Genomic DNA, 19794 nt, shown 5'->3' on the forward strand with positions numbered 1-19794 from the left:
CAAGATGTCAATTACCGGCCTTCTGTGAGTGAAGCTAAGGCTGTCTCAAGGCAGACCGGGGACACCCAGCCAAATCAACATGCTCTCATCTTCATATTCATCTTCAGATTCATCAGATGTTCTCTGTTTGGGCCGAATTACGATCTTTGGGGACTGCTTTTTCTCTTGCTGAGTCTGGCAGTCTCAGCCTCAAATCCAGAGGATGCTAAAGCCGCCACGGCTCTGGGTCGATGGCCCAAAGTCTCCAGCCGAGAGCCTGGCACCAAGCCTTGCCCGACAGTAGCGTCCGCTCGTAAAGGAGAGCAGAGCCCGCGTTCAATCCTCGTGTGACACCTCCTTTCAACCCGACTGCTCTGCTTTTGTGTGACTTGACGTTATTTATTCCTCAGAGAGGGAATGAATGACTCACAAGATCTTGTGATTCACAGAGCCTCTCGCAGAACTAGGCAGATGGCAAGTGGAGAGCCGGGACAAGAGAAAGATGACAGGAGGGTGAGGGCCGCTCTGGTCCCTCTGAAGTCATCAGAGATGTCTCCCCCGCCCCCCAGAAACCAGACCACCAGGAAACCAGCCAGACCCCCTTCTATCCAGCAGGGAAGAGGCGGTTGGGAGGGATACTGGAGCTCGCTGTGGTGAGGATCTAGAGTTCATCTCCCTCCGCCCTGTCCCGCCCCCCGCCCATCTCCCCCCCCACACTACCCATGCCCACCGAGAGCCTGCTTTCCAGTCAACAGCATGGAACTATGTACAATGCTTTCCCCTTCCACCCCTACTCTGCTTGCCTGTGTCCCTCACCCTCCCTTCTGCGAGCTTCACTCACAGAATCTCTTTCTGTACCTTCATCTTGTCCTGTTACCTGTTCATGTGTCTCTTCTGCCCAGTGAGGCTATTGATGACATATGTAATGCAGAGGTTAAGGGCATGAGTCTGGGGCCAAGCCACTAAGGTCTGAGTCCTGGCTGTGCCAATTCTCAGCTATGACCTTGGCCACACTGGTTACCTTCTCTGGACACATACATGCATGATACGTACATATGCTCACACACATATGCAAGTACCCATTGCAGAGCACACTGAGAGCCCAGCAAGTGGGAAAGTAACCTTGAATCTGGAAGGGCTGCCAAAAGGAGGTGACCCCCAGGTCCAGTCTTTAGGAACAAGTGAGAAAGGGGAAGCAGAGAAAGGCTGAAATGCTGGCACAGGCAAAAGCAAAAGCATGAGAAGAGAGAACATCAATCATTCCGTAGGGCCCCAGGGGAGTGTGGGGGTGGCACAGATAGATGTGTTAGAGACTTAGACAGGAGCTGAATCATACAGGCCCTGCTAATGAATGTGGATATTGCCTAAGGCCAGTGCAGGGAAATGGAAAGAGTTCAAGTTGGAGCCTGCTGTGAACATTTTGGCACTTTCTAGAACACCACATTTTTCATAGCATTAGCCAGCGATAATCTCTGTGGTCATAAGCCTGAAGCCCCATAGGGTGCTGAAGAAAAGCCTGGAAAAGGACTCTGTTTAGTGTCACAGTCTTCTAGGCCCAAAAATATTTTATTGTACTCTAATTCTTTGGGAAATGATAACTTCTTTCTGGGAAGGATCTATGTCTTTTTTTTTTTTTTTAATCGCTAAAAACATTTAGAACAACATGTAGGTATACCAGATTTGTCCAACAAATAGTGAAGGGAAATTCATACAATCCCTACACATTATATATTGGTAATCTTGGTTATTTGAGGCAATTAACTGACCATTCTGTTGGAAAGTACAATCGAGGATTGGGACATGGACTTGATTTTAACGAGATGTTAAAGGAAAAATGTCCCCCTAGGGTATTTGTGGGACGGTAGACTTCTGCGTAATGGGGACGCTGTTCATGTTTTTCAATAAAACCAGTTAGAAAGCCTTTCCTTTGGTACCACAAAATGGCAGAGGTTAAACTTCTGACTTGTGGTAACACAAGGTAAAACTAGCAATAGAATGATATCCCCTTTCACTTGGAAAAGGAAAAGGGGGTGAAAAGAAACTGTCAAATTGCAAAAGGTAATGCATTCTGGGGGATCTACTAGGGAACACTGAGCCTCCAAAACCACAGTATCTTGACACACAGCCTTTGGATCCGGGTTCATTCATCCATCCATTCATTCCACTACTATTTCAGAGCCCCTCCCTTATCTGGCATGCTAGGTATACAACAACAAACAAAACAGGTATCATCTCCTTCTGTAGCTCAAGAACATTACACGGAGGCAGAGCAAACAGGCTTTGAAAAAAATAAGCTCAAAAATAAGTATATAAGAACAACCCATGATACACTGCGTGGAAGAAAATAGGGACTCCTGCTATGAACGAGAAGGGGAACCTACTTTCGGCTGGATGGGGGTCAAGGCAGGCTTCCTGAGGAAGAGTCAGAGAGGAATGAGTAGGAAAAAGCCAGGACAGGACTGATGGGGAGACGACTTCAGGCAGGGGGAGGCTCCATGCCAGACCTTAGGGGGACAGAGCTGAGAGAACTTGAGGAACAGAAGGGAAGAATAGAAAGGGGGCAGGAGTGGGTGGTGGAGGGGCTGGCGAGAGGGTGAGCACCGTGGAGGGGCTGGAGCCAGAGGCATAGAGACCAGTTGCGATAGTAGGAAATGGTGAGAAATGCCAGAGACTTCTACTTGGTTTACAACCTGTCTTCCAACTCAACATACTCCCTAAACCCCGGTGCCCTGATCCCAAGGGAGAATCTCAACTAAGGTCAGGGTGAGCGATACAGATGACAAAGGCATCCAGCAGCTTCCCTTGTCAGACGTTGGGAGTGGCAGGAAGCCCGCACACGTGGACAGAGAACAACAGAAAGAGAAGGCTTGGGAACCAAGCCGACCTGGCTTTTACTCCAGGCTCCCGTTGTAGCCTTGCACCACTCGATCTATAAAATGAGGGTAACGGTCCTCATCCTAAAGGTCGTAAAAAGGATTGCATGGGGATGGGTGAAATGGTTGAAAGTGGGCAAATAGTACAGACTTCAGTTATAAAATAAATCACAGGTACTTAGTGTACAGCAATGGTGATGATAGTTAATAATATTGCATTGCACATTTGAAAGTTGCTGAGCGAGGAAAGCCTAAGAAACATGCAACTCTTGATCTCCGGGGTGGTGAGTTCAAGCCCTACCTTGGGTGTAGAGATCACTTAAATAAATAAGTAAGTAAGTAAGTAAGTAAGTAAATAAAAGCTCTTTAAAAAGTTGCTAGATCTTAAAAGTCTTCATCTTCAGGGGGAAAATTTGGGGGGAGGGTATTACTGTATAGTGAGGGATGTTACCTAGAGTTATTGTGGTGATCGTTTCACAATGTATACAAGTATCTCAGCATTATGTTATACATCTAAAATTAATACAATGATATACATCAATTATACCTCCATAAAAAAACAAACAAGAAAGGCTTGCCTATAAGTGGAAGTAAACACTTGACCAAGGGGCAGCGTTCGGTAGATGGTTGTTGCCGGGTTCTTTCGGATGAAAGGAGATAACGTGAACCCCACCGAGAAGGCAGAACCTACTAGGTGTCGGGACTCCGAGTGAGGCGGGAGTCCCCGAGAGCCGGATCTCAGCCTGAGCAGCTGCGGGGGGGCGCTGATGTCACCCCCAGAGAAAGGAACCGCAGCGGGGGTGGGGTGCGCTCGCAGAGGGGCGGAGCCAGAGGAGGAAGACGCGGCCCGGGCAGCTGCGCAGGAGGCGAGGACGGGGCGGCGGGGAGAGTGGAGCGGGGAGCCGGCGGCCGCGGGGCGCGGGAGGCGGGAGCAGTCCGGCTGCGGCGGCGGTCGCGGGAGCAGGCGGGCTCCGCGGGGCTCGGCGGGCGTCCGGGCGCGGCTGGCTCCGGATCTCTACCTGCGCAGGTGAGCCCGCCCCGGGTGACAGCTGGAGGCACGGCGAGGAGCTGGGGGCGGGGGGGGAGGGGGGAGGAGGTTTAGAGGGGACAGCTCCTCTGCCGCTTTCCTGCGGGGGTCCTCAGGGGCGGGGGGGCATCCAGAATCGTCCCTGTCAATCCCTTCTGGCCTGGCTCGAGCTCTGGCCCAGGTCCGGCAAACGTGGGGGTGGGGGCGCTCCGGGTCGTGCAGGCGGCCTGAGGCTGGAGATGAGGCGACGCCTGCGGACCGATGGCCGGCTTCCCTCCCCCGCCACCGGGAAGGGCCGCGCGACCCCCTCCGCTGTCCCTCTGAGCACGCGCCGGTCCTCGCGTCCTGCCGCAGGCCTCCCACCCCCTGCCCTGGTGTCGGCGTTCCTGCCGCCCCAACCACTGAAAAAGTAGAGGGACCCCAAACCCGACCAGGGCATGGTGGAGGGAGCTGCACCCGGATGGCAAGACCTTCCCAGGAGGTTTGCTCAGATGTGGACCGGGGATTCAGTGGGTGCGAGGGGGCCTGACCACCAGAGCTGAGACCTGGTACCTTTGCTCCCTGGTTTGAGGCAGCCGCCTAATGCCAAGATGATCTAATTTGGCTTTAGGTCAGCAAAAACTTCCTGAAGCTCGTCAAGAAATAGGGTCGATCTAGTAAAGTTGCCCTTTACTGCTCATGGTGGCCATTGTTGGTAGAGGTGGGGTTGGGAGGGTTCATGATCCACCTGGAAACATGCCCGATATTGCCAAATCACTTTTCTGAGCCATGTGGTACCGATAATTCGTTCTCTCCTTTGGGAACCCGCCCCACGCCTTATCAACTATTCCTTCTCAGTCATTTCCTTCGCCTGTTTTGTTTCCTTTTTTCTTCTCTTGTTGGTATTCCCTTAGCCTCATCGTTCACATTTTCCAATACTCTTTATAGACAACTTTATTCGTTTCTTGCTTTACCTCTCATCTTTATGGCAGCTGCTCCCAAATTCCTGTGCCCTGCGTATCCCTATTCTGTAACTCCAGAACCAAATTATCAAATATTCTCATTCCTACTGGCTAATCCCAGTGTATGCCCCCACAAGCACCAAATCCCACATTTCCAAACTCAAATTCAAGACCTTCCTCAAGGTCTTGGTTCGGGTCTCCTCAGTTCTTCGGCTGGACCTTCCAAACTGGTTTTCCTGACTCCGAGTCCATCCATCCCTTGAAAACTCAACAGTCTTAGTCTTTGGTGTCTTCAGAACTAACCCGAGAGAATAGAACTTCTTCCTCTCCTTCCTTAGTACCCTGTATACCCGTAAAGGAGCCCTTTGCATGTTGGAGAGCTGCTGACTTGTCTGTCTTCCCCTTTAGACCAGGAGCTCCTTCAACACCAATTTTTGTCTTCCCCTAGCCTGGCACATAGTAGACACTCAATAAATATTTCTTATAGTTAGTGACCTTGTAATGAATTGAAACCTTTTGTAGTAAAACTTTTAAGTAGTAAAACCTTTAAGTAGTAAAACTGTGCATGGTGTGTCATTTCACTCCAGCCTAAATCCTAATTGTCCCCCTAGTGAGTTAATTTGTGTGTGTGTTGGTGGGGAAGGAGCATTACAACATGAGTCTGCAGGTGGTTGGAGACTAAGAGTAATGACAAAATGAAAGTAAGTCTTCCAAATTGCTGAGCTGATGCTAAGGGTGTTTTTAAGGTTGATCTCAAATTCAGCCGTAGTGACTGGATGGTGACCTTCTTTCCTTAGACATCGAGTCAACGAGTAAGCTGAGCACATTCAACTAGAAGAGATTCAAAGAGAGAGTCATCATGGCTTCAGTGTCTACTCACGGAAACCAAGATAAAGGCCACCATTTGCCACCACCAAGCAAGCAGGTATATTTTTAATTCAGAAGTCTGCCAACTGAAGAGGACCATCACCTAGGACTTTCCTTAAACCTCATCCTTGAGCAGTCGGTCTTACTGTGTTCAATCTGGCACTTTGCTGGATGGGTTCAGAGACAATGGGATGGGACAGGAAAGTTTTGTTTTGTTTTGTTTTGTTTTTTTAGCTTCCTTGAAAAGGAGCCTTTTAAAATTTTATTTATAAAATCCTTTCTTTTCTCTTTCCTGTTGAGAATCCAGCCTACCTAACTCTTATGCAGGCTGTCAGTGACTGAAGAAGTTGCCTTTGGCAGTACAGCTCTCTTAATTGAATCTAACAGAATGATACATCATGCTTGTTTTTACATTTTGTTGCCCAGGCTAGCCATACGAAGTATATATGCTGCTGACAGGTGTTCCTTAACTACTCAAGTAGCATTCAGCTTGAGAACCGTGGCTTTAACAGGGGCACAGTCTTGCAAAGGGTGAAGAATGCATATTGTATGTTTCAGGGACACATACATGAAGCAAAAAGAAAGTATTTTGGTGGGTAAATGGAGTTCATGTTCTCTAGCATCAACTTTTCCAGCTAAAAATGGTTTCATGAAGGAGGGGATGTTTAAGGAGCGAAGTTTAGGAGAGGCAAACAGACAAATGGTATCAAGTCACAAGGAAAATGTAGATGCCCGAGTTGCCTCTGTGAAATAGAGAGCCATGAAACATGTATGACTATACAAGAAAGGATCACCAGAGCTCCTCTGGGGAGACAGTGCAGAAGCATCAGTCTTGACAGCAGAACTCATAGCGACTGTAGTGGTCAGGGTTCCTGACCCCAGATGTGGAGATATATGGTGTGTTTGAGGCAGACGAGGAAGGGAAGTGTTCCCTAACTTTGCCGCAGCCACTGGCAGAACCAAGAAGAGATATTGACACAGGGATAAGGAGTGCTTGCTGAGCAACTAAGGTAAGTGGAGAGGGGGAACAGCTCCTCTCACCGCCATGACTCACCCTGACCGCTATCATCTGGGCGCTGTGCTGTGGGGAGTTGTAAAGAAAGAAAATGGAGGTCTACCTACTTGAGCTATTTGTAGAACTCTGAAGGCACAGATGCCACAGGGTCCTTCACCTTATCATCATGCATATAAAGTGCTTGGCACAGTGCATGGCCCATGGGAAAGTGCTCAAGAAATGGTGACCATCATCCTCATTGACATCTACTACAAAGAGTCCAAAAAGGAACATTGGCAAAATCAGCAAGGGAAGACTCAGAAGCCAAAGAGCTGCACTTCAAGAAAAACACTGAATATCCAAGCAGTAAATGGCAGAGGTCCTACATAAATAATTCACAAACAAGGAAATACAAGTGTGACTTGTACAGCAAGGGAAAAATTAGATAAAATTTGTTTAAAAAATGAATGAACCACCCAGAGATGGATAAAATTATTTTCAAATCTCATATCTGATAAAGGTCTAGTATTCACAATATACAAAGAGCTCTGACAACTCAACAACAAAAATACAGCCCAATTTAAAAAAAAAAAAATGGACAAAGGACTTAAATCAGTATTTCTCCAAGGAAAATATGTGAATGGCCAACAAGCAAATGCATAGATGATCAATGTCATTGGTCATTAGGGAAATGCAAATCAAAACCACAATGAAATAGCATTTCACAATCACTAGCATGACCATAATTCAAAACAGAAACAATTTTGTTTATTTACCTTAAATTAACTAAATAAGTTATATTTTTAAAAATTTAATGTGCTAATTTGGAAAGGAACAGAAACAAAAGAGAAAATGAGAAGTGTTGACAAGAATGTGGAAAGACTAGATCTCTCATACTCTGTTGGTGGGATTGTACAACGGTGCAGCTGCTGTGGAAAACAATCTGGCAGTTCCTCAACAAATTAATCATAGAATTACCGTACGGCCCAGCAGAATTGAGAACAGATGTTCAAACAAAACTCACACATCCACGTTCAGAGCAGCTCTACTCACAACAGCCAAAAGATAGAAATGACCTGACCCAAATACCCATCAGTAGGTGGCTGGATAAACAAAATGTGGTATATCCATACAATGGAATATTCTAGAGCCACAAAAAGGAAATGAATTACTGACACGTGCTCCAGCATGGATGAACCATGAAAACATCATGCAAAGGGAGAGAAGACAGCCACGAAAGGAAACATAGTGTATGATGGCACTTACGTATCCATAGAGACTAAAAACAAATTCATGATTGCCAGGCAGCTAAGGGTTGGGGGGAAGCAGGGAATGAGGAGAGGCTCTTTAATGAGTATACAATTTCCTTTTGGGATGACAAGAAACTTCTGGAACTAGACTGGGGTCGTGGCTGTACAGCATTGTGGGTGTCCTTAGTGCGTGGATTGTGTACTTTAAAATGACAAATACTAGGTTTTGTGTCTTTTACCACAATGAAAAAGTATGGAGCCTCTGTATAACCCAAGATGACAACAGAGGCTTGCTGAGGGATTGCTTCAACAAGCGAGGAGAAGGGCATTGGGGCTGAAAAATATGTAGATTCTCAAACACATTAGTTATCAGAGAAATGCAGGTAAGAATAAAATAACTGCGTTGTACTTAGACTATCAACATTTAGAAAAGTGGAGAATGCCAGATGTTCCAAAGTCTGTTCTTTACTCTAACCTGTTTCGAATCCAGCTTAACTAGCTCTCAGGTAAGCTCTGCAGACACAGAGGAACATTCAGGAATTGTTGGTATGAGTCGATACTGATGCAGTCATCGGGGAGAGAACTCCAGTAAGACTCTGCAATTGGGAATACACGTGTCCTCTATTTTTACTTCTAGGTATCTCTCTACAAATGTTCTCACAGGAGACTGTAAGGAGACGTCCTGGAGAATTCGTCAGCAGTTAGAACAGTAACAGCGACGAGAACAGTTAGAACAGTGACCTAACAGCAGTTAGATCTTAAGCGCATCGAGCTGAGTTGAAAACATTTTTTGAGTAATATTAAATATATAAAACAATGCCATTGGCATGAAAGAGATGTCCGTACCCGCAACAATGACCATTGTACAACAATGCATATCAACAAATGAGCCCCATTAAACCCTAGAATGGCAGTGATGGGCAGGGGAGAAAAGGAACGGAGAAGGTAGGCAAGCACGAGTGAATAATACATGAGCGCAAAAGGGGGAGGGTCTTAAATGGTGGGAGTTAGTCCAGATTGTAGCGTATTGATAGGATAAAAAGAATACTATGGATCTAGTAAAAAATGATCATGTCAACCACGTCAGTATTTCCACCAGAAATTATGTGCAGACCACTCACAAACATGTAAAAGAACCTGTTAAGACAGAAAGTAGAGGAGCACCTGGGTGGCTCAGTGGGTTAAGCCTCTGCCTTCAGCTCAGGTCATGATCTCAGGGTCCTGGGATCGAGCCCTGCATTGGGCTCTCTGCTCAGCATGAAGCCTGCTTCGTCCTCTCTCTCTCTCTCTCTCTGCCTGCCTCTCCGCCTACTTGTGATCTGTCTGTCAAATAAATAAATAAAATCTTAAAAAAAAAAAAAAGACAAAAAATAGAGTAGTCAGGGCACCTGGGTGGTCAGTCCTTAAGCGTCTGCCTTCTGTTCCTGGGATGGAGCCCCTCATGGCATCGGGCTCCCTGCTCTGTGGGAAGCCTGCTTCTCCCTCTCCCACGCCCCCTGCTTGTGCTCCCTCTCTCGCTGTGTCTCTCTCTGTCAAATAAATAAATAAAGTCTTTAAAAAAGAAAGAAAGAGTAGACAAATAAAAAGCAGTCTGTTGAGGAGTTCATGGCCTTAAAAAGCCAACAGAAGTAGAAATAGGTGAGTCGGAATGCCCGGTCTATAAATAACTATGCAGTCCCCTGCTCTGAGTGGGATCCCGGATACATAAACATCGTGCCCGAGGGGACATCTCTTCTTCACCCAGGAGGCAATACTGAGTTGGGTCCCAAGGATGCCGGGCAGGCAAGGGGGGCGAGAAGCCTTGCAGGGAGAGTGAGCCGCGTGGACAGAGAGGCTGGAGGTTGGAAAGAAACTCGGGTCTCGGTGGTCATTCATTCTGACCAGATATCCGTTCCGTGCTTGAGTCAGTGAATCACTCTGCTTCTCCCGCTGGGATTCTTTCCTTGCCTAAACCCGTCCAGCGTTCAGGGTTGGAAGGTTCTGGCTGAGACCGGTCATGACTGCTGGCAGCCACACAGCACACACGCTGGGTGACCGGAGTCCAGAGTCCTCCCTGCGCTCCTCTAGGGAAAACTGCACAAGCTTTGCTCATGATTCCGGTCAACTCACCACACAACTTTCCTTACAGAGTCTGTTGTTTTGTCCGAAATCAAAACTGCACATCCACAGGGGAGAGATTTCGAAGATTATCCGAGAATGTCAAGAAGAAAGCTTCTGGAAGAGAGGTAATTGCTCCTCTCTTAATCTTCGCTAACATGGTATTTGCTACAATAAACGAGCCTCGGTGTCCCATTAGAACCATGGTAATGACTCACTTTTGAGCAGGGACTTTGCACGTCCTCCTGCCAGGCCTGCCTTATGTAAGACGAGGGTGTGAATTCACACTGTGCATTCAAGTCTCTTCCAATTTAAAAAATTCATGATTTGCCATTTGAAAATGTCGTGATGGAGCCTATAGATCTAGTCCCAGTGTTTTGCAGCATTGGGATAATGTATACTTTGAAATATGCATCTTGATTTCTAAGATCAGCCAAGTTCAGTGTCAAAGGATCGGAAAGAAACACTTTAGAACTTGATATTCATTGTTATGATTATTGACTGTGCTCCTAGAAATGCATGGGGTGTGTGTGGGGGGGGTGGGTGTGCGGGTGTGTTTTACAGCCAATGAATCAGTAACTTAAGTGAGCACTAGAAGATTAACATTTCAGTATGACCCATTCATCTACCATCAGGTAGATAGGAATGGGGAAATCGGTAGCTCTTCGATTTTTCTGTATTGCTAGGAAGAGCTAGATGTTTATCTGCGCTCTCTGCTCTTAGAAGAAGTGTTGCATTTTGATAGAACTAGAAACTGCCTTTGCCAGACTAACTTGCCTGTCTCAAAATTCATAGCTCAACACCACCCATGTTTAACACGGTACGATCATCTTGTCATCTTTAGAAAATAGACCTCCCCAAATTGTGCAGCAAAGTATCACTCAAGACAAAAAGCTAGGAAGGGTCCTAGGTGGGGTATGACGGAGTTTATAGGGTTTTTAAAATTTTACATGGGATTAAAAATTTCCAAAGCCACAGCTTAAAGCAAACTTCCCAGTTCAACAGCTAAGCGGGCACACACGCTGGGATGCCTTTGTTCTAGGTCTTGCTCCGAATCTGGTGCAGGGGGTGGGGTGGGGCGCTCTAAAAGCAGATGGGCAGGGAGGGAGTAGCATGGGGTTAGGTTTTATCCCCTTCTTGCTGGGCTTCAGGTTGAAGGACTGGGGCAGATCTCAAGAAAATTCTGCCTGCGGCATTTAATAAATATTTGTTGAAGAAGTGAAATAACAAATAACTGAAAACTCGTTGCCCAGCGTATTACATGGAACACTGGGTGTGGTACATAAACAATGCATTCTGGTACACTGAAAAGAAATTTAAAAACAAAAACAAAAAGAACTCGTTGCCCAGGTAGATAAGAGAAAAAAAATCCCAGACTAATTTCCCATGACTTCTGGATCGGGTGCCAAGCTTGGAAATAGCGATAACGAAAGCTTTTTTTTTTTTTTTTACAGCTTTGCCTTTCTCTCTTGTGAGCATGCTTGCCACCCAAGGACTAGTCCACCAAGGTAAGATTCTAGATCTATTGAACAATTAAACTTAAGAAAGCCCAGTTTTCACTGGCCCTCCTGGCAGCTTCTTGGCACTTGGCCTTTATTTTTTGGTGAGGGATTTATTTAGGCCGGTCTTTGCTAATTTTCAGACTAAGTCCCCCCCTCTCCAGGCTGAGTGTCTATAGTAGGTTACATGGCAAAGGGAAATTAAGGTTGCAAGTGGACTGAAAGGGTGTTCATCAGCTGACCTTAAAATAGAGAGATCATTCTGGATTATCTGGATGGGCCCGGTGTAATCAAAAGGCTCATGAAAAATGCAGGAGTGGATCAGAAGGCAGAGCAGAGGGATGGTTTCGGTTCAACAGCGCTGGCTGTGAAGACAGAGGCGGGGCCCATGAGCCGGCGGATGTGGCTGCCTCTAGAACCTGGAAAGGCAAGAAACCCTGGAACCTCAGAGAAGAAGGCAGCTCTGCCGATACCTTGATGTTAGCCCAGGACCATGGTCTGAATTCACATGGTGAACTCTTTAACACCCCATGCAGTGGTATTGGGGGATGGGGTCTTTAGCAGGGAGATAGAGCCCTCAGGAAGGGGCTTAGTGGCCTTGGAAAAGAGATCCCACAGAGCTCCTAGCTCCTGCCATCCCCTGATGACACAGCAAGAAGTCTGCAACCCCAAAAGTGGACCCTCACCCAACCATGCTGGCACCTGACCTTGGACTTCAGCTTCCAGAACTGAGAAATGAGTTTCCGTTGTTTATAACCCCTCCTCCCAGGGAGGGGAGGCAACAAGAAGGCACTCCTGCCATATTTTGGTATGGCCACCCCCATGGACCGAGTCACCTAGGGAGACTCGTTTTGAGCTTCTGACCTCCAGTACTGTAAAGGAACAAATTTGTGTTGCTTTAAACCACTAAGTTTGTGGTAACGTGTCAGAGCCCAGGAAACCAATGCTGTGCCTTTCTGTGCGCGGGGGTCCCTGTGTTTCGCTCAGGCTCTGCGACGGTTAGACAGAGTGTCTCCTTCAGCAGCGGGTTCCAGAAAAGGAGACATGTGGCACGGAACTCCACCAGCGTGCTGACACCCTGTCCAATCTGAACAACAGACCCAGAAACTAGGAGCGCCCCAGCATCTCCCCAGAGAGCCTCTCCCTGACTCTTAGAGTTTTCCACATTTCCCATCTAACGCTCTTCTTCCTTCTTATTTCCATCTCACGAGAGCACCTTTAGGCCTTGCTTGGGCCGCAGACAACAAGAAGGCACTTGACTTTGAGGAAGCTGTACTGAACACTATACTGAACCCTGCTGATCACCAGGACTTTAAAAAGAGTATTGTACCCAGCAAACAACGTGAGAGAAAATGTTCTGGTTCTTTCTGGGGTCTCAAAGTATAGGTCATACGTCTAGGAGAATCCCATCTCACTCAGTGTTACTCTGGTCTTTGAAGTTGATTTATTAATATGATTTCATTTTTTAAAGATTTATTATGTATTTTAGAGAAAGAGATCACAAGTGGGGAGATAGGGAGGGGGAGAGACATCCTCAAGCAGACCCCCCACTGAGCAGGGAGCCTGACATGGGGCTGGATTCCGGGACCCTGAGATCATGATCTGAGCCAAAACCAAGAGTTGGCCGCCCAACTGACCAAGCCATCCAGGCACCCCTGATTTCACTTTTATAACTTGAAGATAGCCTTTTTATAGAAATGTATTCATCAATCGGTAGCATGCATTTGTCAGACCATTTCTTTTCTTTTTTTTTAAGATTTTATTTATTTATTTATTTATTTGAGAGAGAGAGGGATCACAAGTAGGCAGAGAGGCAGGCAGAGAGAGAGGGGCAAGCAGGCTCCCCGCCAAGCAGATATCCTGATGTGGGGCTCAATCCCAGGACCCTGCGATCATGACCTGAGCAGAAGGCAGAGGCTTAAACCACTGAGCCACCCAGTCAGCCACCCTGTCAGACCATTTCTAACAACAAAAAAATATGGCCACCATATCTATAGGGATTATGTTTTATTGACACTAAATTGCTTAAAATCTACAGTCTCCCACATGTGTGCAAATATACTTTTCCAGGTTTGGGTATTAGTTTTCTGTGGCTGCTGTAATAAATTACCACAAGCATAGTGGCTTAAAGCAATACAAATTTTTTATCTCAAGTTTCGGAGGTCGGAAATCTAAAACAAGTCTCGGTGGGCAGAAATCAAAGTGCCAGCAATGCTAGCTTCCTTGGGACTCGGGGGAGGTTGGTCTGGGCCTTCCGTTCCCTTTCCAGCTTCTGGAGACCACCCACAATCCCTGGCTCATGGCCCCTTCCTCTGTCTGCAAAGCCGGCAACACTGACGCAAGTTCTTGTCATCCTGCCGTCTCTCTGGTTTGTCTCTGAATCCCTCTTCCACATTCAGGATGATTACATCTTGATTACATAGGGTCCACCCAAATGATCTAGGATAATCTTCCTATTTTAAAGTTATCTGGGGACACCTGGGTGGCTCAGTCAGTTGGGCGTCTGCCTTCGGCTTGGGTCATGATCCCAGAGTCCTGGGATCGAGTCCTGATCAGCGGGAAGCCTGCTTCTCCCTCTGCCTTCTGCTCCTTCTGCTTGTGCTCTCTCTCTCTGACAAATAAATAAAAATGAAATGATCTGATTAGCAACCTTAACTCCATTTTCTTCATAGTATTCAGGGATTGGGATGTGGACATGTTTAGGAGACCATAACTCTGCCTACCACAGATTTTAATGTTTTCATGTAAAAATTATGATCGACAGGCTATGAATCTCTAAACTGAAACTTTGTGTTCAGTTACTTAAAAGGAGGAGGAGGCGATGCCTAATTGCTTGGAACTAAGTTGTTAGTTCTGCCTTTGTCTGGATAGCTTTTTTTTTTTTTTAAAGATTTTATTTTTTAGGAATTTCCACACCCCGCATGGGGCTCAAACTTAAAACCCCGGGATCAAGAGTTGCATGCTCCACGGACTGTGCCAACCTGGAGCCATGCCTTGATATCTTTATTTATTTATTAAAATTTTACTTATTTAGAGAGAGACCACGTGACTGTGAGAGAGCACGAGTGGGAGAGGGCCATGGGTGATGGAGAGAATCCCAAGCTGACTCTGCTGACCAGGGGGCCTGACATGGGCCTTGATCTCAGGACCCTGAGCTCAGGACCTGAACAGAAGCCAAAAGGTGGACTGCAGCCAGCCGAGCCACCCAGATGCCCCCCTGCTCGCCCCCTCACCTTGGTATCTTTAAATCACTCTTGAATTTTCTGTTTCATATTCTTTTTCTACACATTTTGGCAATCTGCCAAAAAAGGTGGTTTGAGAGTTAAGTTCCATCAAGGACTGACTTTTAACTCTTTAAAAACCTTCTCTTTAGATTGAGAATCTACGCATATTTTAAACATTGAAGTTTTCTTTATACTTTATAAATCTGAGTAAGTTATAAAATGAAATAATAATGTATTTCTGTATTGTTCCTTAGGTTATTTAGCATCTAACCCAAAATTTGGATCATTGCCCAAAGTTGCACGTAAGTTATAGAAGTTAAAAAAAAACAAATTCTTTTTTTTTTTTTAAGGATGTTTATAGCAACTGGATATATGGATTTTCAGGCCAACCAAATTGCGTGTGTTGACACTCTGAAAAATCGGTCTCCATGTTTTTGTCTCTTTGCATTTCTTAGTTCCTGCAGCACTTTCTGGTATAAGGCTGGGCAGTAGGGACCCCCCCTTCGACAGGCCTCTTTAAAGCCTGGACCAAAGAGAGACCAACAACAGAGCCTCTGAATGATAGAGCCATTAAGGTTTTGAATTTTCTTCTTTCGGCCAGCTTTTTCAAAATATTTTGTATGATGGACCTAGCCAATGAATACTTTTCAAAAAGCAGGGACTTTCTAATACTACATTAACCACAAACGTGGGGGCTTGTCTTATTCCACTCATTATACATAGACCTGTTAGGTAAAAAGAGGATGCAGTCCAGTGTGTGGGCTGAAACCCCATTCCCAGCAAGAAGAGCAGGTTGAGGGTTTCTCCTAGGGAGGTTCCCTCTGCCTTGTGACCGCTCCTCCTGGCTGGCAAGATGGGTCATGGCTCCCCCTTCTCTAACCCATTGAGAGAGTTAAGGGGATTTCCTGCCAAGGAGTTTGGAAGCTACCTATGGACACAACCCAAACCCCTCCCCTTCCTTCTGTGGTGGCCTCAGACATTCATTCACCCACTGGGCCTCCCTCTGGCTGCCAGTCTCTGAGACAGCACCTTCTCTCCCTCTATCCCGGCCCTTCTACGACCAGCTCAAAACTGAGGAGATCAGAAAGTCTCCATTTCCCAATCCTGCTCTTTAATAGGGAGATTCACTGGCAGAGATTTTGTTTGTTGATTTATCGTGGTACTTTTCACGTAAAAATTACTACGGTTCATGTAGAAAGTTCTAGAAGATAATTAATGGAGGAGATTCTGAACTTTTAAATGATCTGTCCTAACCTGCTTTTACAGTTGCAGGTGTCTTGGGATTTGCCCTTGGAAAGGCGTCATACATACGAGTATGCCAGAGTAAATTCCATTCCTTTGAAGACCAGCTACGTGGGGCTGGTTTTGGTCCAGGGCATAACAGGTTTGTAACTTTTTAAAAAAATGTTATTCAGTTCTTATTTTTAATTCCAGTACAGTTAACATACAGTGTTCTGTTAGTTCTGGGTGTGCAATCTAGTGACGGTCGGTGCTCATCATGATAAGCGCCCTCTTCCTCCCCGTCCCCTGTTTCACCCATCCCCCCACCGCCTCCCCTCTGGTGACCATCTGTTTGTTCTCCAGAGCTGAGAGTGTTTCTTGGTTTGTCTCTCTCTCTCTCTCTTTTTCCTTTTGTTCATTTGTTTTGTTTCTTAAATTCCACATATGGGTGAAACCCTATGGCCTTTTTCTCTGACTGACTTGCTTTGCTCAGCATAATACGCTCTCACTCCATCCATGTTGTTGCAACAGGTTTGTGATCTTTTTGATTGAGGGATTGTAAAGAAAGGACTTACAACAAGTTCAACGAAGGCCTTTTCACCACTTATAATAGTAAACAATTATCTAAGTATCCATATATTGGAGGAAAAAACCTCTTTAACTCTCCAGTTTTGAGTTGTTGCTATTCAATTTCAATAATAATTATTTATTACTCAACTTACTCAAATAATTACCTATTTCATTTGCTCAACATTTCATGAGCACCTACTGCATTCAAGGCGATGTGTAGTGGAAAGAATGCCATCATCAGCAGACATGGCATCTACCATCACAGGGCCACACACAATGGGAACAGGTTACTCTGCTGCAGGACTTCTCAGAACCCTTTTAGGTTAATGTGTATCATGATTCCTATTCAGAGGTGTGAGCTCCATTAAGGACACATAAGGTGTCCTTAAGTCCAGAGCCCTGGACTTAACGACATTCCCTCTGCATTTCGAGTACCTGTTCAAAACCAGTTCTACCACTTTACAAAGCTGGCTAACCTTGGACGAGTTTCTCACACTCTCTCATCTTCACTTTTCTCCTCTGTAGAAAATGGTGATCAGAACTGTTTTCATGACATATTGTAAGGAATAGAAATGATTATTTAGGACAGTAAGTGCTCAGTGTATAATAGCTATTTAGAAATACCTATACATTTAGAGCTATATATATATAGCTATATAGAGAGAGAATATTTATAGGACTAGTGGTGGGGACACATTTCTCCAAAGACCCTCACTTGTTACAGTGGATTCTATTCTAGAGGCAACATGAAAACAATGGGCATGAAGATCATTATTGGCCCTTTTGGGGGGATGAAATTCTGGGAGTCTCTCACCAAGAAACAGCTCCTGTTTTTCATTTAAAAAAATAAGACTTGTGAACTTTAATGTAGATGATGTCTCTTAGGGGATATCTGGGTGGCTCAGTTGGTTAAGCATCGGACTCTTGATTTCGGCTCAGATCATGGTCTCGGGATCGTGGGATCAAGTCCCGCACTGGGCTCATGCACTGCATGGAGTCTGCTTGAGATTCTTTCCCTCCCTCTCCCTCTGCCCTTTCCCCACTGCTCAAGCTCTCTCTGTCTCAAAAGAAAAGAAAGACAAAAAGAAAAGTCTCTCGGCAATGTTGTCTTAAGACTAGACCTTGCAGTGTCAAACCACAAACTTCTGTTTTTGCCTCCATTCTAGGCACTGCCTGCTCACCTGTGAGGAATGCAAAATTAAGCATGGATTACATGAGAAGGGAAGTTCGCAGCCTTCCGCTTCCTAAACTTCTATCTATGGCTTTTGATGTTTCTCAAACCTCTGAATTTGTACACATTTAAAATTTCCAGTGTACTTTAAAATAATATACGTAGAGTGGAACAGAAACATTGTGATTTCTCGCACTCTTTTGAAATGCTTTCTGGGGAAGATTCCCAGTTGACTCGAGCAGTATGTGTTTGTCTGTTTAAGAACATGTCCCCGAGCACTCACACACGGAACAAGGAATTATGTGGCATTCCGTAACTTACAGCTAAGTTAAAAGATCTGAGAGTCTTCTCTCATCCATTCCTTCACTCCGCATTTGTTCAGGGTTTTAAGATCTCTGATAGAGGATGAGAATGAGTGTTGAGGAACTTGGGAAGTCATGCCCCACCCAAAACCAATGTCTATAGAGGTAGAAACAAAGGGCATGGAGGAGTGTGTCTTGCAGACTTGGGAAGTGCTTTCTAAAATGGAGGGACCAAAATTTTTAATTTAGTAAAAAAATATCTCCCTTGAAAGAGTCATAATCTGAATCTGCTGTCCTTTCCGTGATCCAGGTCACTTCAGGCCTGGTCAGTGGTGAAGTTTCGGAAAAGCTTTACGTTACTTTACTTTACGTTACGTTACATTACGTTACGTTACTTACTTTATGTTACGAAAAATCTTTAGGTCACTTGTTTAGCTAACGGGTTCATGCTCACGGTCAACACTGGAGAACTACGTTCTGTATACTGCTCGTGGCTTGTATATAAATACATACGACTTTCCAACCTGCCTCTCCTCTCCCAAGGAACAGTTTGTTTATGGCAATAATCACTGGAAGAATTAATTCATGGAATGGTAAACTTCAGAGCTTAGAAGCAGCCAGTCCAACCCCAGGAGGTGGATTCCTATCCTCCTACCAGATTTTTTGCATGAAAAAAACGACCAACCACCCAACCTCTTCCAATGGGGACCTTGTGTTTTATGGCAAGTTGTCTGAGCCCTACATAAAAATTTCCCTTGCATCTTTGCATTTTCTCTGGGAAATGCTTTATGTATGTGATCATTTATATATTGGGTGTGTGTGTGTGTGTACATGTTTGTATTTTACTTAATACATCTTAAAACCCATACCGTGGAGGGAAAAAGGGAAATCTCATCAGAAGCTAAGAATTGATATAAAATATTTTATTTTAAATATCAAAAATATTTGTGAGTTCTTATTTTTACATGAACTTAATGGAGTGATTTTGACTTCGTCTCCTGGCTATTACATAGCATGGTCTTTCAGTAGAGAAAGTGCTGTTTCTGTCCATCCGAGCACAGAGCCAACATCCTGGCTTCAAGGATGCACTTAAACTCCTGGTTTCCGACAACTAGCAATTTGACTCTTTGTTCTCTCAGTGACTGGCAACAATTCAGAATGAGACACATTTATTTCCTGCGTGCCAGAAACTGATTTCCCAGGGATCAGACCATCTTCACATCACTAAGCACAGCGAGTCGATGTTGAAATCAGTCTTGGGGTACTGGGGAAAAAACAAAAACGAATTATTGGTGAAAAGGCCCATTGTTTTCACAGCTGACATCTTCATCACCCTTCTGAATCCATTTGGATTTATGATTTGGGCTCTCTGCTTTTCGCAGGCAGGTAACTTACTGAGACAGTTTATCACAGTGATCTTTCCTTTCACAGTGTGAAAGGAAATCAATAGAGAAAAAACTGGAAGGTCACTGAAGAAATCTCCAAATTTTTGCTGCATTATCTATCGCTTATGTTAGGAAGTGCGTGTCTGAGGCAGAATGTCTGTTTCTTGTAGGAGGATGTGTCCAAGGAGTGGCATTTGTCTTTCAGCATTTAGAAGTTATCAACACTCCTCAGCACCCTGGTCATTAGCTTGTGAAAGCAGCACTTTCATGATTTAAAAAAAAAAAAAAAAAAAAAAAAAATATATATATATATATATATATATATATTTATATTTACACACACACACACACACACTGTATATAATACTTATATATTTTTTAAAATTCTCACTTA

At 45.1% G+C, this 19794-nt stretch overlaps 1 protein-coding gene across 1 annotated transcript; it reads left to right on the forward strand.

Moving 5' to 3' along the window:
* Positions 1–3676: 3676 nt before the first annotated feature.
* Positions 3677–18957, forward strand: OCIAD2 (OCIA domain containing 2). The gene is made up of 7 exons (XM_082728394.1): positions 3677–3879; positions 5618–5745; positions 10060–10156; positions 11483–11536; positions 15006–15053; positions 16018–16135; positions 17709–18957. The coding sequence occupies exons 2-7, from the start codon at positions 5680–5682 to the stop codon at positions 17788–17790; spliced, it is 465 nt and encodes a 154-aa protein (XP_082584520.1). The 5' UTR covers positions 3677–3879; positions 5618–5679; the 3' UTR covers positions 17791–18957.
* Positions 18958–19794: the final 837 nt, after the last annotated feature.

This window comes from Mustela nivalis (assembly GCF_964662115.1).
Source record: "Mustela nivalis genome assembly, chromosome: 4".
NCBI classification, from domain to species: Eukaryota; Metazoa; Chordata; class Mammalia; order Carnivora; family Mustelidae; genus Mustela; species Mustela nivalis.

Bases quoted from the DNA above. Each gene is read 5' to 3' on its own strand.
- OCIAD2 (XM_082728394.1), top strand. From the start codon at position 5,680: ATGGCTTCAGTGTCTACTCACGGAAACCAAGATAAAGGCCACCATTTG. The intron at 11,537-15,005 runs GTAAGATTCTAG...ATTGTTCCTTAG, and splicing joins CCAAGGACTAGTCCACCAAG to GTTATTTAGCATCTAACCCA. The intron at 16,136-17,708 runs GTTTGTAACTTT...CCTCCATTCTAG, and splicing joins TTTGGTCCAGGGCATAACAG to GCACTGCCTGCTCACCTGTG.